Source organism: Ptychodera flava, chromosome 9 (genome assembly GCF_041260155.1).
Source record: "Ptychodera flava strain L36383 chromosome 9, AS_Pfla_20210202, whole genome shotgun sequence".
NCBI classification, from domain to species: domain Eukaryota; kingdom Metazoa; phylum Hemichordata; class Enteropneusta; family Ptychoderidae; genus Ptychodera; species Ptychodera flava.
Window position 1 is genome coordinate 2,980,817 of NC_091936.1, and position 20,330 is coordinate 3,001,146.

General features: G+C 34.8%; 1 protein-coding gene across 2 annotated transcripts; it reads left to right on the forward strand.

The window, feature by feature from the left end:
* Positions 1 to 168: 168 nt before the first annotated feature.
* LOC139139760 (PAT complex subunit CCDC47-like) lies at positions 169 to 18,822 on the forward strand. Of its 2 annotated transcripts, none has more exons than XM_070708658.1 (14): positions 169 to 260; positions 2,001 to 2,264; positions 2,941 to 3,051; positions 3,463 to 3,590; positions 4,749 to 4,914; positions 5,386 to 5,451; positions 6,683 to 6,784; positions 7,395 to 7,502; positions 8,970 to 9,055; positions 9,548 to 9,606; positions 10,149 to 10,258; positions 10,673 to 10,840; positions 14,873 to 14,929; positions 16,793 to 18,822. In XM_070708658.1, the coding sequence occupies exons 2-14, from the start codon at positions 2,028 to 2,030 to the stop codon at positions 16,799 to 16,801; spliced, it is 1,407 nt and encodes a 468-aa protein (XP_070564759.1). In that variant the 5' UTR covers positions 169 to 260; positions 2,001 to 2,027; the 3' UTR covers positions 16,802 to 18,822. The 2 variants fall into 2 exon arrangements, with proteins under 2 accessions (XP_070564759.1, XP_070564760.1); XM_070708659.1 differs by having other exon boundaries at positions 186 to 345.
* The last annotated feature ends 1,508 nt before the right edge of the window (positions 18,823 to 20,330 follow it).

A 20,330-nucleotide genomic window follows, 5' to 3' on the forward strand; every position in this document is an offset into this window, starting at 1 on the left:
TCTTATTTAAGATTTGTAATATAAGACTATAATTCTGGACGAAAGATGCGAACTTTCTCTTGTTGAAGAAAAAATCCTCCTCAAAGCGTGATTCTGCAACACGAGTGCTGACAAAAAACAAAGGATTTATTATTGTTGGGCGAGTGGGGCAGATAATCTCCCATGATTCACTATATGTAGAGGTCGAAGGTTAAACTCTGCCATGATTCTGTGAGGGCTTGGTGCTAGCGTGATCGGACAAATTATCACTCTGATACCATGTAAGTGCACATTTCGGGAGTATTTTGTGTCTTGAAAGATTTCTGCAGATCGTTAAAGATATCTTTGTTTTTATCAGCGTTTGAGGTGGGTACATTTTCAAATTTTGAAGAACGCGAAACCAAACGAGGAGCTTCGCTTTAGTTGTAAATTACCAATCCAATATGTGCACGCCGGTGAAACACATATGTAAATTTGAATGTGATATTTATTTTTACCTAGGAAATGATGCAAATAGAACAGCATTTTCTTAATGAAAAAATACTATTTCTTTTTCGCCAAAAACAAAATGGACTACAGTTATCTGGGTCCGTCCAGTAAACGATGAAGTCCTCGCCTCGGGTTAGGATTGATCATTTCTATAATTATTCATCATGGCAGCGGTCATTGATAGAGCTGGTTCCCAGTCACTTCGCACCAAAACCACTTCGCACCTTGCTGCGGTTCCGTAGCCCTACCACTCCCTTTGCTGGTTGTGTTTGGGGACCCATAACACAACCAGCAAAGGGAGTGGTAGGGCTACGGATCCGCAGCAACTTCGCACCATACCATATGATCTCGCCCCATACCATTTCGCATCAAAACCACTTCGCACCAAATCAGCCTCGTACCAAAATCACTTCGCCCCAAAAGTCGCGTCGCCCCAAACCATTTCGCTCCTAAAACAACACCACTTCGCCAAAACTTCTCGCCAACCGGTAACCTTTCTATCACCCCAGGACTGAAATCTTGAAAGTGTACACATTTCGAGAAAATGACATCGTGCAATTCCACGCATGGCACCTGAGTTGTAGCATTTAGTAGTTTGCATTTTTCTTTACCGTGATTTCATGCAACAATAAATGGTTTGTGGTTGCCAAAATATCCTGACACATTGATGCTTCAAAGTTGCAGGTAAAAACAGTTATAATACATCGTAGCATCATTGTTTTAGGACGAGTTGATAGTATTATGATCATGATGGTACATGCATCATACTTTGGGCGAAGTGGTTTTAGAACGAGGTGGTACTTGGGGCGAAGTAGCGATGGACGAGGTAGTACCTTGGACGAGGTGGTTTTGGTCCGAAATTGTTTTGGGACAAAGTTGTGTGGGGCGAACTAGTTTTGGTGCGAAGTGTCTGGACCCCTTGATAAAGACATCCGTACACCTTTCCTACGAGAGTAACCCCTCCCCCCACCCACCAAAAAGATGTTGACTGTATTATCAATGGGCTTTTGTACAAGCTGCTTGTGTGATAATAACGTGTGCCCGTTCTGGACATGTTATGTTCATATTCACACATTCATCAAGTTTTAATGCATTTGTCTCTGAACAAAAATTCTTGTACCTCCAATGATAATTGATAATGATATTGATAACTTCTATATGGCACATGTTCGTCTCACCTTTGGTCCCTCCCTCCATCATACCATAGAGGTAAATTACCTCCATGATCTTACATAGTTTACAATTCATGTACTAATTTGTAGATAGTAGAGTGCGCTTGTTCTATTGTTGTCGTTGTAGTAGTTGTAGTAGTAGTAACTTGTTCTATTGTTGTCGTAGTAGTAGTAGTAGTAGTAGTAGTAGTAGTAGTAGTAGTAGTAATAAAGAACAATACTACAACCTCTAAGGAAATATTAAAGCCTTGAAATATCATGTGCAAGATTCAGGTATATGTGACCTTTCTTCGCCACAGTCTCGTTGAATACCAGGGAGTCTTTGTCCAATTTTCACATCTTGAACAAATTATTTTTCAGATTAAAAAATAATTAAAAGAAGAGAGAATGAGGTCATATAGAGTTGTGTTAGTATTATTGAGTCTTGCCTGGACTGTGTTCAGCTTTGAAAACCAACATGGAGCAGAGATTGAGGATAATGAATTTGCTGAATTTGAGGACCTAGGTGATGAGGATGAGGAAGATGCTACCATAGAAACAGAAGGAGAAGAAGAAGATGGAGAAGAAGAAATTATTGATGAAACAGAATTTGAAGAAGCCACAGATGATGATGTCACAATTGAAGTGAGGGAAATATTTTGGTAATCTTCCTAATCTGATGTATATTTCTTGCAGAGTTTCGATAAGTGAGGAAAGCTATTGCAAATCACTTGTCCTATAACTTCAAAAATCACAATTATTGAGCTTTGTTCCAAGGAAAGTGTGAGTGGAGCGACTGTACATAGAAGTAAGAATTTCTAAATTTGACCAAGTGTAAACTTACATTGAAATCGTAGATATGACATTGTAAAGCTATACTCTTTGTTTGAGTGCTAATATTAATTTGACTATTAAAATAGAATAAAATTATGTTAGTCATTCTTCGTGTCTAAGTTGTACAGGCACACTGCAATTTAACATGCTAGATTATAATAATTAAGGCAATTGTAGTGATTCCCATCCTGAATAGAGCATAGAAGGTTATTGAATAAGTCAAGTGTATTGGTATCAAAATGTTTTAAAGGAGCAGTCATTTATCAGCTTAAACCACATACAAATTGATTAACTGCACACAACCTTCAAAGGAAAACCAAGGACTAACTATAGTTACATCCTGTAAAAAGTCAAAGTCAAGCAGCACTATTGCAAGAAACAGGGATCTTACACAATATACCTATCAGGGATATCGTAAACTCATTGATTTCCTTACTAGCAATTAAATTTATCATAACTTACAATCATGTCATCTTGCCATTTTTAGGATGAAGATGAATTTGACCATTTTGCTGATGAAGAAGAGTTTGAAGGTTTTGACAAGGACATGAAGAGTACAAAAGGCAAATCAGAAGTACCAGATCTGAAAATCGCCAAGGTAAACTAAAATAGATTCTTGAACATCTGCATCTGAGTTTCATAGGGTATGTACATTACCTTTGATGCTAAAAATTTATCTACAAAATCATTTCAGGCCATAATGTAGTGTAACCTCATTTGTTAGTGTATTGATTGTTGATGTTTCAATCTATGGACAAACTGATGGCAAATATATGTATTGTCATGGAATCATTACTCAACTTCAAAGTTTGTACAAGTTGATAAAATCTGCTCAAGTAAAATTTCTTCTGAAACCTTTTATTGTATTACTTTCAATGAGGACAAGATTCCCGATGCCTAATGGTGTTCATAACTCAACCAAAATGCAACATAAATTTAATTTATTGTTCCATATCAATCTTGATTTTATGGACACTGAGTGCCATTTCTCTGTTTGCTCTGCTTTAAGGTTCCTGTTCATTTCAGTACCAACTGGGATAGTTACTACCTTGAGCTTTTAATGCTGGGTGGGCTTATAGCCTATTGTTTGAATTTTCTTGCTGGAAAGGCAAAAAACCATAAATTAGCAACAGCCTGGTGAGTACCATACTTTTTAATGTCAATATAGCATTAGTAAAACAAAATAGAGAGATTTTCATGGAGTCAGTGGTAAGAAATGGATGACAAATGTAACATACATTTCTATCAGTCCACTGTATACTGCATGCTACATGTACATTATATAAGCAAATACAGAAATTTCATAGAGTAATGCAGCCTTTGTGACATTGAGCTATACTTTTTCCAAGGATTTGGGTAAATAAGCCTACATTCACAAATACTTGTGGGGGTATTGGAAAGTTTTATTTTGAAAAATCTTAAATAGTATAAAACAACAAGTAGACCTTGTAACAGTGGACAGAAGCTGCAACTGTCAATAATTTTTAAAAATATTTCTATTCAATGCATCAACTGCAGTTTCTTGCTGTCCCCCTAAAAGCATGCTGAAACTCAACTTGTTGACAAAGCCTGTATATGTATATACTATTGTTGATGATTGAATTAGAGTCCAGACTGAAATTCATTTGTCAATGATACAAATGCAAGGTACACATTCACAGACTGTGTAGGCCATCTGAATACTAAATATTTCAACGTAATACTATATGAATAATTATTAATTGCATTGTATAATAATTGTACAAAAAACTTGATATTTGAAGTCATCTCTGAAAACTGTCATCAGAATTTAACAGCTTCAAAATTACTCTTAAAACTCACAAAAACCTTACCACTGAATGTTTGTAAACATAAGTCTTCTCAACTTCAATCGGAGTGAGATGGGAGCAGTCCCCCACTTTGTTAACGCCTTTGTAAGACTCAACATCATTAATTGACTAATTAATTGATTAATTGACCTTTTATTGCGTGTTAGATTTGGTAAGTTGGTGTGCTTGTGACAGATCAGCTGCCATTTTAACAAGCGGCAATTTCGCAAACATAATAATCAACCCGTAACCTCATGCGGCATTCTCGGATATGTTTTCAACAAGGGGGACCCCCTCAGGAGCATGCGCAGCGCAACGACCACTGCGCTTTAAGAGTATGTGAAGAAAAAGATTGTAACCTTGTCACTTTACCTGATATTTCCAGAAGCATGAAACACATTGGATGGCACAACATTTTATTAGTATAAGATAGTACAATAGGGAAACAATAATGTTCAATATCTGTTTATTTATTCTATTTGTTTAGGTTACAGGCAAATAAAGAACTCTTAGAAAGCAACTTTGCGATAGTTGGTGATGATGGACAAGCCAAAGAAGTGCAGTCCGGCATTTTAATGAAAGAAAGTGAAAATTTGTATGCATTATGGTGTTCAGGAAGACAATGCTGTGAAGGGATGCTGGTAGAATTAAAGGTACAGTATCTTACAATGTGTAATGTGAAAAGGCTTTTGGAATGACATAATACAGCCATTCTGACAAGAAGAATTCTCAATCAAAGCAATCTATATATTTTGGGATGTCAGCTGTGATCATGTCATTTTTGATATCCTGTGTATCACTCAAGAATCAGACACATTTCCAAATTCAAGTTTGTCTTTGAACAGTGTTTAACATTGCTGAAGAATGACATTATTTAGGATTTCCTGATCTGCTTTGGTGTAATTCTTGTTCCAGAGTGTAGCACACACACATTAGATAGTTAAAGAGCACACCATATTTGCCAGTTTATTCTCTTTCTCCCAAATGGTATTTATTTCTGTGGTTTGTCTATTTAGCCCGGTAGAAAGAGGATTAAAGCATCAAAAACTTGACTGTGGATTATGATCTTCTTATTTCATTTCTCATCTGTCTTGTTCACAAATTTTGTTTGCTTTACTTTCCAGTTTTTGAAAAGACAAGACTTAATGAGTGTACTCAGTCGTTATATGAAGCCAGCATCAGATCAAGTTGTAAGTGTTTATGTCTTTCCATGTATTGCTTTGCATTGCCCGTACAAATAGCTATTGCTACAAGAGAACTGTTTGTTCCCCTTTCACTTATTACATTCTATTGATGACTGAAAAGTTTACAATTTATAAGGATCTCATATCCCCATAGTCCGAGGATAAGACTCCCAAAATGTCTTTCTGTGTTTGACCTGTAAAAAAAAACTTCCCAGTAGTATTCTGTCCTCAAAAACTCAGTTTGTTTTGATGTCAGTCCAGTTTTCCATTACCTAATTGTATCTGACGACTGGAGTTACTTAACCAATACCACAAGATTTAGACCAGTTCATGACAGTGCATGAGCAACAGCAAGTGAATATATGGAGTGATCTGGTCAAAACTGAGTGGTATACCCATTGCTGAGGTGGTTTATTGCTGTTTTATCATAGCTGTATGTTGATGTTCTGGCATGAAACCTTAAAAAGGGATTTTTCTCTAACTAAGAGCTTTAGGAGGTTCCAACCATGCTATATCACAAATATACATTGTAGCATGGTTATTTTCATGTCTTGACCAATCAGATCACCTTATTTTCACCATCAACATACTGGCATGATATAATACCCTATATCACCTGTTCCTATGTTGTAATAACATCAGTGTCATGAATGCTGCGTCAGACTAGACTCAATCTTTTTTGACGAGAACTTCAAGGGAACGATCATAGAATAATGCTACAAGATTCAACATACCAACAAAGTATCCTTGTTCCTGAAGTCCAACTTTTTTTATCAGCAATATCAAATTGCAGGCAGAGAATGGCAGCTGTGTTGGTTCTTTTTGTTCACTTTCAAGTTGCAATTGTAGTTCAGGAATACTACAAAACTAATGATGTTCATACTTCAACGTTTACCGTAAAATAACACGAATGGTATTTTACGGTAAATGTCATTAGGATAGGGGGATCTTGACATGTGTATGTGATAGACAATGGTGTATGATAATAGTTGTACTTTGGAATAAATTGGATGAACAGTGTTCTACAGGCTTAGTTTTTGAATCTGGCAAGCTCAGCATTTTCCACAACATTAACTGTACAGTTTATGTCTTTATGTATACTTCAATAGCTTTAAACCAGTATTGTATAATACAACTCTCAGTCCCGTAGATGTTTTTCCTGTCAATCAGTATTTGTATATCTCTTCATATCTGTACATTCAAGAGTAATGTAATTTTTGTCTTTCTATAATTTCAGAGGATAACAGTCACTATGAATCCAGAAGATATGGACTGTTTTATCTTTGCTGTAGCTGACAAGAAAACAGCTGTAAAGTTACAGAAAGACATGCAAGATTTGGTATGCATATAGATTCAATTCATCAGAATCTCAATAATATTATTCTGTTAATGTTCATTTTGTCTATATGATCAGATGCCAGTGATAAGTCTTCCTTTGACATGCATGTTCCATAGAATGTTCAGATATCAGCAAGGAAATTATTCTACTTTGTACTCTATGTATCCTTGATGAGTGATGTAAAATGCATACACTTGCACTGCCAAACAGTCTAACCTCACTGCAAAGTTTGTCAAATACTCTGTCTGACATGCAAACTGCCAAATAGTCTAACCTCATTGCAAAGTTTGTCAAATACTCATGCAAAGTGTCTTCATGAGAAAAGAGAATGTAGCTGTTACTTGCAGTAAATTGTACAGAAAGTGTGATAAAGATAATGACAAATACACTGTCTTACTCCTGTGTTGAATTTCAAAAATGCCACAAATGAGATGTTTTATAACATTCAGGACTTTGTTGTAGTTGTGCATAACATCAAATATTAGAGAGCTTATATAATCCATGGCAACATCACCTTAGATCATGTCATAATATTAGTTTTATTGAGACTTTCCAACTTCAAGATAAACCCAATCACATGACATCATATACCCTCCTTGCCTTCCATCAGAGTTTATTCTGTCCTGATAAAAGAAGTGGTGACAAGTATGGATTACCAGCATCCATGTCAGTTGTCAGTGAAATGGGAGAAATTATCCATGGAATGCTGGACTCCAAGGTAAGTAAGAAGACAGGATCTGTAAACTGGAAGACTTAAAAAGTGAGGCAGGTGGTGAAATCAGTGGAATCTCAAACACTTCATAACACTGACCAACAACAGAAAATAGAAATGCACAATATTTCCCCATCTCTGCACATTGGAAAGGCCAGTAGCTGTATCTTTTGATGATCCTTACACTAATTTTGTTTTGTATGTCAATTGTAAGTCCTTCTACCCCTGATACAGGCTGAAATACCTACATATACTGTTTAGCTTTACCACAAAGCGTGTACATCTTCAAAGTAAATTTTTAACTGTTAAAATTTGGATTCTTGTGCAGACTAGCAATCATGTGGCAACAATAACAATGTAGTCTACACAGGGTTTTCCAAGAACATTAGAGGTGGAGAAAAATGCCAGGCAGAGCTTCAAGAAGGACTTCTTCATAGGACAATTGAAACAAAGTAACCAATTTTGATGCTGTTAATTAGGTGCAATCTGGGAAAGACAGTTGCTAAAATTGTGTCCTCTTTTCAAAGTCAAAAACAACACCTCTTACTCTAGGAGATTATAAGAGATGGTATCCCCATCTCATGGGATAATTTTGAAATATTAGAACCAACTTTGATGTTGTTAGGTACATTCTGAGAAGGTAATTGCTTCAACATTTCTTGTTTCAAAAGGAAAAAAGTACTTCCTGGTTGGAGAATATTCGGAGACGGGTATACCTCCCTTGAACAGCAATTTGCAAATGTTTTCATCAATTTTGATGCTCTTAGGTGTAGTCTGAGAAGGCAATTGTTGAAAACATGTTCTGTTTTCAAAACATAAGAGACTGGCTTGCTTTCAGCCACTTATAAGTTATATAATGCATATGGTTAGAGCATTACACTGCAGCTACATTTGTCAACAAGTTATTAAAAGATTGCTGTTTTTATCAAGCACAAAATTCAACCATTTACATTTACCAATGTCATCTTATGATAATGTGCAATGTCATCATCAATTTCCATGCTGTGCAGTAATATTTCTCGTAAATCCCAGCCGGCAAAAATGGTGTTATGTTACAGCCATCCAATTTCACTGGCTCCCATCTTCTTATGAATATGCTGATAAACATGTTCAGGCTGTGTTGATAAGCTGAATACTGTGTATTTCTCCATGCTTAGGGGAATAGAATAAGAACCTGCAGTTGACATTAAAGACATAAATAGTGGAAATGTCCTTACATGATACAGCTACTGGCCCTTTAATGTTAAACAAGAACAAAAGCCATACAGGAAAAAATCACATTTGCTTAAATTTGCAGGGAAGATCAGTGCTAAGACAAATTACTCATGGCTTGGCATATCAGTTGATAGGATTAAGAAGAGTTAAATTTGGAAAAGAAATATCATTTATATTTCTGTTGAATTAAGCCTTTTAAATTTCATATTCAGGTAATTGAAAATGTTTTTAAGATTAAAGTGTGCTGTTTTGTTTCAGATCGTAAGTTGTTTGAATGCATATGAAGACATGTTTGATTATTTACACTTCTCTGACCAGTTTTCTGGACCCAAACTTAATACAGAGTAAGTACAGACAATAATCTTTGTTTTGGCTAACAAATTCAAATTAATTCATTTTGTCTTCTGTATGCATGAGTAAAGATCAGTGGATGTAAACGTTTTGGTCCAAACTGAAAAGGTTTCCTGAGGGGCCTCTGGCTATATACTCTGTCCCTTACAGACTGCTCAAGTCATTCTTGTATTCGTAACCGTTATGACTCCCTAGGTTACTGGTAATCATTGTTCTCTCTCAGCTGACTTGACGTGCCACTGACTCAGGAAAGCTGTATGACTCAGGACCATTTTACATGTCACACATGCTGGTATAGAGTTGATGCAAAGAAATGTCTATAAATTCCTAAATCAACTAAAATATTTTATAAGATAGAGGGCATAATGCTATCTGTGTCCTGTAATCTTCATTCTTGGTATCTCAACAAAACTCTGTAGATATGATGCAGAGTTACCTTAACATGGCATCTCTGATATCAATATTGTAATGACATCTTTTTGCAGTGACGGCCAACCAACCAAATTACCACCTACTCAGAAGGTGCTAATCTTCAGTTTTAATGGTAAGTTGTCAGTGCATTTTCAAAATAAGTGTAAAGGAGGCATATTGTCAGGTGCTCTGGCTAGCTCATGTTATTAAATACAGAAGTAATCTTTACAGCCCTAATAAGGATTTTACATACCAAGATTGTACGGTAGAAGGGCCCGAGAATAAGGGCCTGCACGCTGTACAACTGAGGTACGATGTTTTATTGTATACCTTGTTGAATATGCTGCAAAGTTTTAGAGATAAAAATGTGTGCAATATTATGGATGGCATATTAATCTGTTCTGACTAAAATTCATATTTTTTCAACAAAATCTCGCCTGGTTTTAGGATAGAACAAGAAATCTTATTTTACAAACAGAAAAGTATAATTGGTTTTTAGAAAATTACTAATTGCACTGTGACTTGTTCACAACAGATCTGTACAAGATTTTCATGAATCTAACTTGTGAAAAAAGCTTTTAAATCATCAATTTTGTACACTGATCTAAAACCCTATATTGCTGATGACTCTTTTTCAATGACTTTGTCATGTATTTGTACTGTGTTTGAAAACAGTTCCAGGGAATGGCTACCCTTCAACAAAAGACATGCAGAAGTTGGAACCAATGATGAAATTGGTCATGCACTGTATCGATAAAGTGAAACGATTCAGACTTAGCAAAGAGGTATCTATCTCCAGTTATTCCATTGATATACTCTACACAGCAAACTTCCTCTTCACACTTAGCACACAGATATCCTTCCCTTTACATGTTCTGTTTAGTATCAGATGAAAACTATTGTGTAATTTGTAAAAGTTTGGTAACTTCCAGTCATTTCAGTTCTTTAAGTAAATTGAAGTATTGTATGATGCCCTTCACCCAAAGTACTTCGCATTTGATGATTAGACACGGGTTGCAGAATTACATCCAATCAGAAGCAAGCAGCTTGGAAAAGCCTTAATAATTGCCAGCCCCAGATTCACTGCACAGGATTTATTTGGATACAAAAAAAGAATAACTCTAGTTTTATCTGTGTTTGCAACCTTATTATGCTGCTGCTCAGAGCTATAACTGATAAAACATTAATACATATTACAGGGCAAAAGTAAAGCTGACAAAACAAGGGCAAAAATTGCTGAGACTTTCCTGAAAGCATCACATAGTCAGCGTCAGGAAGCTGCACAAACCCGCAGAGAAGAGAAACGTCGTGCTGACAAGGAACGAATGATGAATGAAGATGATCCAGATAAGCAAAGGAAATGGGAGGTAATGTACCATCTAGTCTTGGCCTGTGCGGTAACCATAGTAACACCTCAATAAATACTTTAGGAAATTAAAACAATGTTTTTCAGCAAGAGAGATTATTAGACAATACTCTACAGATACAAACTAAAAGAGTTTTCCTATGGGGTCCACTGCATGGTATACTATTTCTAATCCAAACCCAAATAACTCCTCAGGTCACGAGTAATTATCATACTCGTTTCGAGTATAAGCTCCTCCACCGATTTCAGGGGAATTTTGAGAATGCTGTATATCTGTGTATAAGCCCCTACCCTAGTTTAACTCAAATACAGAAAGACTAGGAGAGTATAATGGGTTGTTACCATTGATAATATTACTTTTCAGATCAAAAAAACTATTAAAAACTGTTAAAACAATGTAACACTGAAGTTCCATAAACAGCATCATAAGGAAAATGGCACATTTTTCCACTACCTTTCTGATTCTGTGACACAAACCACCCACTCCCCCACTCCCACCCCCATCTCCCGTTCCCTAGATAGAATAGTTCCACTTTAACCAACATTGTTTATTTTCATTCACGTCCATAATGTTTGTTTTCATCCTCTTAATATGCAATTTCATTGGTTTGCAGCAATTATCCTTTCATCTGTGAAGAGCTTTTACCGAGAACTATTACAATTTTCACTGCTATGTTGCTTTCACAAGATGCTGACCGTTTGATATTGGAAAGTTGAGTTGCTGTTACAAGCAGCCCATGCATGCTGGTTCACAGTTCACACTATGCTGTTGATGCAGCAGCATACATGATGTCTTTTTTCCAAGCTCCGCTGTCAGCGACGCGGAGCTTATCAAATAGGTTGATTTTCCGTCGTCGTCCGTCGTCGTCCGTCGTCCGTCGTCCGTCGTCGTCGTCGTCGTCCGTCAACAATTGCCTTCTCCTCTGAAACCGCAAGTCCAATTGCTTTGAAATTTTATATGCAGCTCACTTTGGGTGACCTCACTTCAGTTTGTTCAAATCGTGGTGAAATTTGCATATTCCTATTTTTGGGGCATTTTTTGGTGTTTTTGGTAAAAAAATCTTCTTCTCTGAAACCGCTTGTCTGATTGCTTTGAAATTTGATATGCAGTTTACTTAGGGTGACTTCAGTCAGATTTGTTCAAATCGTGGTGAAATTTGCATATTTGTATTTTTAAGGCAATTTTTGTCATTTTTGGTAAAAAAATCTTTAAAAATCTTCTTCTTCAAAACTACCAGTCAGATAGCTTTGATATTTAATACATATGTCCCTAGGGATGATCTATTTCAGATTTGTTCAAATTGTGCAGAAATATGCAAATTTGCATTTTTAAGGCAATTTTTGCCATTTTTGGTCAAAAAATGTATTCCTCTAAAAGTACTGGTCTGATAGTTTTGAAATTTGGTATACAGGTTTCTATAGATGAACTAAGTAATATATATTGAATTTCTGATGAAATCTGTAATTTTGTATATTTTGGGGCAATTGTTGCTATTTTTGGTCAAAAAATGTGTATTTTCAAAACTACTCATCTGATAGCTTTGAAACTTGGTATACAGGTTCCTACAGATGAACTAAGTAATATATATTGAATTTCTGATGAAATCTGTAATTTTGTATATTTTGGGGCAATTGTTGCTATTTTTGGTCAAAAATGTGTATTTTCAAAACTACTCATCTGATAGCTTTGAAACTTGGTATACAGGTTCCTACAGATGAACTAAGTAATATATATTGAATTTCTGATGAAATCTGCAATTTTGTATTTTTGGGGCAATTTTTGCCACTTTTGGTCAAAAAATGTGTATTTCCAAAACTACTCATCTGATAGCTTTGCAATTTGGTATACAGGTTCCTACAGGTCACCTTAATGATATTTTTGAAATTATGATAAAATCTTCAATTTTGTAATTTTGGGGCAATTTTTGCCATTTTTGGTCAAAAAATGTGTTTCTAAAAAAGTACTGGTCTGATAGCTTTGAAATTTGGTATACAGGTTTCTACAGATGAGCTAAGTAATATATTGAATTTCTGATGAAATCTGTAATTTTGTATTTTTGGGGCAGTTTTTGCCATTTTTGGTCAAAAAATGTGTATTTCCAAAACTACTCTTGTCTCATCTGATAGCTTTGAAATTTGGTATATAGGTTTCTATAGATGAACTAAATAATATTTATTGAAATCATGATGAAATCTGTAATGTTGAATTTTTGGGTCAATTTTTTCCATTTTTGGTTGAAATATGTTTCTCAAAAAGTACTGGTCTAACAGCTTTGAAATTAGGTATACAGATATCTATAGATGAACTAAATTTGATCATTTGAAATTATGATGAAATCTGCAAATTTTATTTTTGGGGGCAATTGTTGCCATTTTTGGTCAGAAAATTTTATTCTCCAAAAAACTACTCATCAGATAGCTTTGGTTGACATGTTCTTAGGAATGATCCAATGTGATATATTCAAAGTAAGATGAAATCTTCGATTGTGTATTTTTGCAGCTATTTTAGCCACTTTTTTCTGGCCACTGCATTGAGCTATCAAAGATTTCCACCTTATTCATCAACATGTGTCAAAAATAGTTATTCTCTACATAAACACAGCGGAGCTATATCGGCCGCTAGGTCGCTTTTTTCCAAGTTTACTTCTATTTCAAGCAGAAATTTCACCAAATTGTCACTTCTCTATCCAGAAACAGTTTGATTTGAATTTGAAACAGCGATATAAATTACTGTGCCAGTTAAGCTTAGAAATTGTTTCTGAGTTTTGCTGTCTTTTGGTAGTATCAGTATCAATGCGATTGTGGCATGCCATTTCATGAGATCGTGAGATCTTGAGATCTTGAGATCGTGAGATCTTGTCAGTAATTTTTCTCTTTACAATTTCTTTGGATGTAAGTCGATTTTGGAAAGTAATCGAAAGTTGAAGTAGTGTTCAATAACCATGCATAAATTAGCATAAATTAAGCATTTATTGATATTGACATAGGTTTCTTTAATATAAGTTCCGCTCATAGTATAACCACAGTTTTGTGTTGCTGAACTAGAGGCTTAAACTCGGATGAGTACAGTAATGCATAGCACTGTGTTCACTTGTGATTTGGCAACAATATTTACATGGCTGTGAATTCAAAGGCTATACCACAGCATGCTGGTTGTCTCTTTGCAACGTTTAATTTTACCTCACACACCAGTATGCCATATAGTATGAGGAAAGCCTTTTAGCTATATAATTTGATAGTACCAATTTGAAAGTTTTGTACCAAAGTAATCCTGTGTGCCAAGGAATGTAATAATGCTTGTAAGCCATTTGCTGAGTCAATACAAGGTTGAAAAATGATGAAATTTGATTTCTAATGCTTTCCCTCCTAGTAATTACTATTATTATTGTTATTATTATTATCATTATTAAAAAAATTTGGAAATGCACTATTCACAAGTCTCAGCACATTGTACATAACAGAATAAAAAAATAAAAAGTAAAATTATAAAAGTACAACCATACATTAAGCTTAAAAGAGAAAACTCACTGGGTAAAAATAATAAAATTAATCAAATGAAGCCTTTTAAAAATTACAACTGAAACTGGTAAGTTTTCAAATGAAAACTGTCAACAGTACAAACTACCTTGATGTTCAGTGGCAAATCATTCCAGAGTGCAGGCACACAAACAGAAAAGGCCCTCTGACCGTATATCTTATTGAAATTACCATGAAGTGGTGTTAAACATAATTTCTCACTGGATCACAAGTCTCTTGCTGGTACATATAAATTAATCACATCTTCCAAATAAACAGGTGCATTTCCATGAATTATTTTTAAGATCAAGAAGAGTATTTTAAATTTAATGCGGGTATCTACAGGTAGCTAATGAAGATCTTTAAGTATTGTAATCAACCTAAGTGGTCTTTAAGTATTGTAATTAACCTGAGTGGTCTTTAAGTATTGTAATCAAGCTGAGTGGTCTTTAAGTATTGCAATCAAGCTGAGTGGTTTCAATTCAATTTCATCCTTTGTTTCTCTGTTTCCTTTAAGGAACGTGAACACCGCCGAGAAATGAAGAAGAAAGCCCCCAAGGTCAAACAGATGAAGGTCAGACTGGGTTAAGAAAAGGGTTTTCCACTAAAAGTGCCCCTGTCACATGCATGCACACTCTAATGACAGGAAAAAACCCGCTGTGTGTAACCTTAATTGTGACTAACAGTCAACTGTCTACTATGTCATTTCAAATACTCATTTCTAAATCTTTCACCACATAGATTTGATAAGATCATTTTTACCTCACATTTGGTATATGTATACTATATGTACCAAAGAGAGGTTATCTTGTAAGGTGAATCAGTTCATTTGCATCTCATTTGTTATAATATGCAACACACACCATTCATATTATCGTTTGTACATTTGCATCATTTACAAGTTTCACCTCTTTCCAAATGGTACAATCCATCCACTGTGTGTACCGGTATATGATGAGCCATACCATTGTTAGGTAAGGGTGCACAGACTAGTATCCTCAAATGTCACAAAGTAGTGTACATTTCACAAGATATGACTCATTGATCTGTTTGGGTTTGTAGAATGTACATATTACTGATATTGACGAAAAGTAATTTAAAAAAGATCATAATGTGGCTGTGGTTAAAAACTATAATATGTCATGATTTATCAGTGACAGAGGCCCTTTTACCACTGTTAAACAATATCTACAGTAGTGCCTCCAATACACATTATCTTGGTAGCTGAAACAGTATAAATCATTTTACAAATAATCTATTACTAAAGCTTTACAATTTTTTCCACATTATAGAGGTTATTTATAAAAGATGTATGTGTTGATCATGATTATTTGTCCTCTATTCTTAGTCAAACATTTTGTCGTCTCAATGTGCAATTATAACTTAATAGTATGCGAGGCCTTGTTGAAAAGTTTTATCCCATAAATATCACTTCAGCATGATCAAATTGGTGACAATCCATCAGATTGACATGAGGGAAAGTAAGGCAAATTATTTGATCATCAAAAATTTATAATGATGATGGTGTATGTTGTGGTAGTGAAAACCCTAAAATTTCTGATATGTACATTGAGATTAGATTTCATAGAGAAGAACTGATTAAAGTCTTGTCACCCTTGTTTATTTGATGTTTCATTCAGCAGCAAAGTTTTCATGTTATTGTGATATATTTCATTATTCTCTGTCAATGATTCATTTTTGTTACTGAACATGACAAGATCTGACAAGTGTTTGGATAAATGAGGTCAGTTTAGCTGAAGCAGAGTTTGTATCTGTGTTCACAGTACATGCTCAGAGTCTAAGACTATCACAATTTGACTGTTCCATTCCAAACATCGGCATGACTGTATTTTCTGAAGTAGAACTTTAATTTTTCTGTCTGTTCAGAATGTGTTCGTCTATAGACATCCATCTTTTATGCCTAATAATGAAAAGATAGTACCTTTTCTTAAAAATATGTGTTACAAAGAAAATATGTTTCCATAATTAATGTATGGTTCTATGTCATGGGTACTTGATATTGAAAGTACTGCAATGTACATTGAAATCTTCAGTAACAAATGCCTCAAGCAAGTTCTGTGTGATCAAGATCAGCTTCTGTTACAATGATATTCTAGTAATATTTTCATAATATCCAAAGCTTTAAAAAACATGAATTTCAATCATAATATTCAAAGCCATATTCCTTATTAAAAACATGAATTTCAATCTAACCACTTCCTGACATGACTTATACTTATCCAACATATAATTCTTTCACTATCATATGTTTCTATGCACTGTAGTAGGTCTAACTTTATCAGAGCAAATAATTCAGGCTGTATCCTGTCAGTGAAAAGCTCATGTAATGCCATAACGTATCCTCACTGAATGGTTAACAGGCAAGGTAATCAATCAGTCAAGAAAAACCTTTTCTTTTTTTTCTCCTTCTGTACAGTTACATTGAAGAGCAAGCCAAGCAGAAAATACCCTAGCAGTGAATCAAGTACTTGATAATGTGTTGGCTTTGATGCTAACTTCCCATAGTTAATAGTGTGTATCTGTGGTGACAGAGTTGAGGCTGCAATCTCCATCTTGGAATCAGACAATGATGAAAGTCATTAAAAACTTTTAAACCTTTATCACTTTTCTAAAAAAGACAGTGTCACAAACTGTAGATGTGAAATTGATGCATTTTCAAAGTCAAATCATACGGTGTTAATTTCCAAGTCCAAAGATCACTCAAACCAAAACATCTGAGAAGGAAGTTCAGAATCATCATGAGATTTTTATAAGTTGTTCTTTGTATAGTTTTGCAATGTTTATGGTACAGTATTGCAACCATACAAATGGCGTTTACTTGCCAAGGTCTGTGCTTGTATCACTGTATATCATGGACTTTTTACACTTTTAGGTAGACAGTCTAGAAAATTTCAAACAATGGGAAAGTTGTTCTAGAATATCATCTCTTCTTTAAAGGGATAAAGTCAACTTTATTGGGGCATTATTTTCATTAATTTATATCAGGCTAGAGTAAGTAAATTCTGGTTTTTAGCTGCAACTCAAAATGCTGAAAGATAGGTGGGTAAAGTTACACAAAAAATTAAACACAAAATGAAAGTGCCATTATTTGAGAGTTTCCTTGTATTGCCCGCACATTCCTATAAAAATATGCTTTTGGAAAATAAAATTGTCTCATCACATGGTTCAATGATTGGACTGTGACTGCTGTAAGGAATTATTTCATTGTGGCATTGTTTTGTGACATAATATCATCAACAACGGTAAATTTATTTTTTCCTAAAAAACTCTGAAAAGCTACACATTTAGGTGTAAAACAAAGAATGTACTTACTCTGGCCTTATTTGAAAAGTTGTTTATATTGGTAAGAACCTTGAAATATGCTGGAAGAGTTGTCAATAAAGATACTTTTGACTTTTGACACTGCTCACTATCACAACATTTCAAGAAAATCATGTAAACACCAGGACAATACACAGATTTCATTATTTATTTCAAAAAATGTTAATCTAATGATCTCTAATTCATGCAATGAATGAAGATCAGTCCAAAACTTGTCAAATAATTCTTCTGAACTACAATTTCTTTGTCGTACAGGGTGAGTTTTTGTTCTGGATATATTAATAGCTGACACACTGCCTGGACACATACTTGATCTGCATATGATTGTGCTATGCAGTGTAGGTAAAGGGCATTCTGAAAACACCAAATTTTTTAACTTTGCTTGTGATATCTGTCTTTAAAAAGTGTACAATAGTAAGGTTATTCACAATTCCTACATTTATGTCCCTGTACATTTTACCCCATGTATGTACCTTGTGTTTGTGTTTCCAGCAATACCATTGCTGTACAATATACTCAGACATAAATCCCAGTATTTTGTCTATAATCTTACATTATGTGATATCTCCCGGAGTTCTTAGATTGATATTAAACAGCTGACATTTTGTCTGGTGCCTACTAGAGGACTTACGATGGGTCCATTATCACAGGTTGCCACAAACCATACTGGTACAACTCTGGGAACTGTTCAACTGAGATGTGCTAAAGATAAAAAAACAGTGACTGTCTTGTCATGTTGATTATAGCTTGTACTTGGGTTAGACCAGTATTGAAAAATAAAGGAATGGGTATGTCTCAACTCTGGCGCATCAGATATTCAATGTGAATCCTTCAAGAGAGTAATGCTGCTTTTCCTGTTTGTTCAATCTGCCAATTTGAATCGAATTCTGTAAATTTGATAACTCAAAGTTCTCTAGCTTTCAACCTTGATCTTATGTTACTCTTTATAAATCATTGTGAGAATTTTTTTTTAGTTGAACAGTACCTTGTAATGAACTTTAACAATAAATTAGTTAATATGTAGATGCTATTAAGTACTAAACAAGTCTCCCATTCTATATCAATACAAGATTTCTTTTTTTGAATAAAAGCTGCCAATGACAATGTCTGTCATTTCTTCACAAATGATGTCTCATTCATATCAGTAGGGTAAAAGTAATGGTTGTCTAACAAATGTACAATTTGAAATGACTTTGATGTTTTGAATTCTGTCAGCCAGCTAGGATTCTCTGCCTGCAACAGACCTGCGTGAAAACTTGAGGAAATGAATGAATATGAATGAAAATGATCAACTCAGAAAAGCTCACTACCCTTAGTTTGTGTGGTCTTGAAAGGAAAGATGTACAAGTTTTGAAAAAGATTGAGAAAAACGATTTTCCTTGTAAGTTTGGAATGGAAAACTTGTGAAGTTACAAAGATTTAAATCAAGGTAGCCTGAAAGCCTTTTGACATACATATGTAATTCCATGGTCTGTGAGTGGCTGTGAATAAGGTGTGCAAAAGTAATGTTTTAAATCTGGTAGAAGGTGTTATAAACCAAGATAAGACCTGCTCCTTCTGATAATCCTAATCCAAACAGTAGCATTTGAACACAAACACTGTAAACAAACATAGTACTGGTAGTTACAGATAATAAATACTTGACACATCACTGAGCAAGGAATATGTGAGGCAACCAGACAGAAATCATAAACAATAATGAGTTGTTCAAAAACAATTGTGAACACTGCTGAGACTGCATGAACATGGTATGTTTCAGTGTATTTTACTTCCAGTCCCTAGTCTTGTAACATTGTCATAAAAACTCACAATGAGATCAGTTGCCTTCATGCAAAAGTCAAGTGAATTTAGTTTTAAAAGTAAAAATGCATTTACTTTTACATGAAATCTTTCAATAAAGTCAAGTCAAAATGGTATACAGATAAAATACCTGTACATTGCGCAAAACACTCCCCGAGGAAAAGTGCTCAACATAATTTTGTTTTCAAACTTCACTGAAATCAGACTATTATTATAATTATGGCAGTTGAATAAGTTCTACACTAACAGAAGTCTTGTTTCAAAGTTGATATTTTGCATAGTTTGTTTATGACCCGCTCAAACCTTTCTGCATACTCGTTGCATTATCATTATCATTATCATTATCATATCAAAGTTCACCAATTTAGTTGTTTTTGCAAGTATTGATGTAATCAGTGACTTGAATCAAGTTTACGTTTCATTAAACAGAACAACCTTATGGCAATGACCATGCCGCAGTGCATAATCCGGCCATTGAGTAGTTATTCATCAATAGAACTCTACTGCAAATGGTAAGGACACATTGGTATTGATAATACTATTTTACAACACACATGGAATTAGAACTGATGTCTCAGTACTAACGTAAATACTATACAGACAGGACCTGAGGTGTTCAATGGTGATCTTTTGTTTTACCATTTCATGCTCCATTGTTTAGATACTTTGGCATTCATGACCGCATGTCCAACCCAGTGGATCTAATTTTGAAACTTGAAAGGCTTTTTAGGGGCTTAAAGACCTAAATCAAGCAGAAACATTTGATATGAAAGTATAAACTCATTTCCGTGACTGGTGATGTGTTGTTGGTACATTCACTATGTGAAGTATAC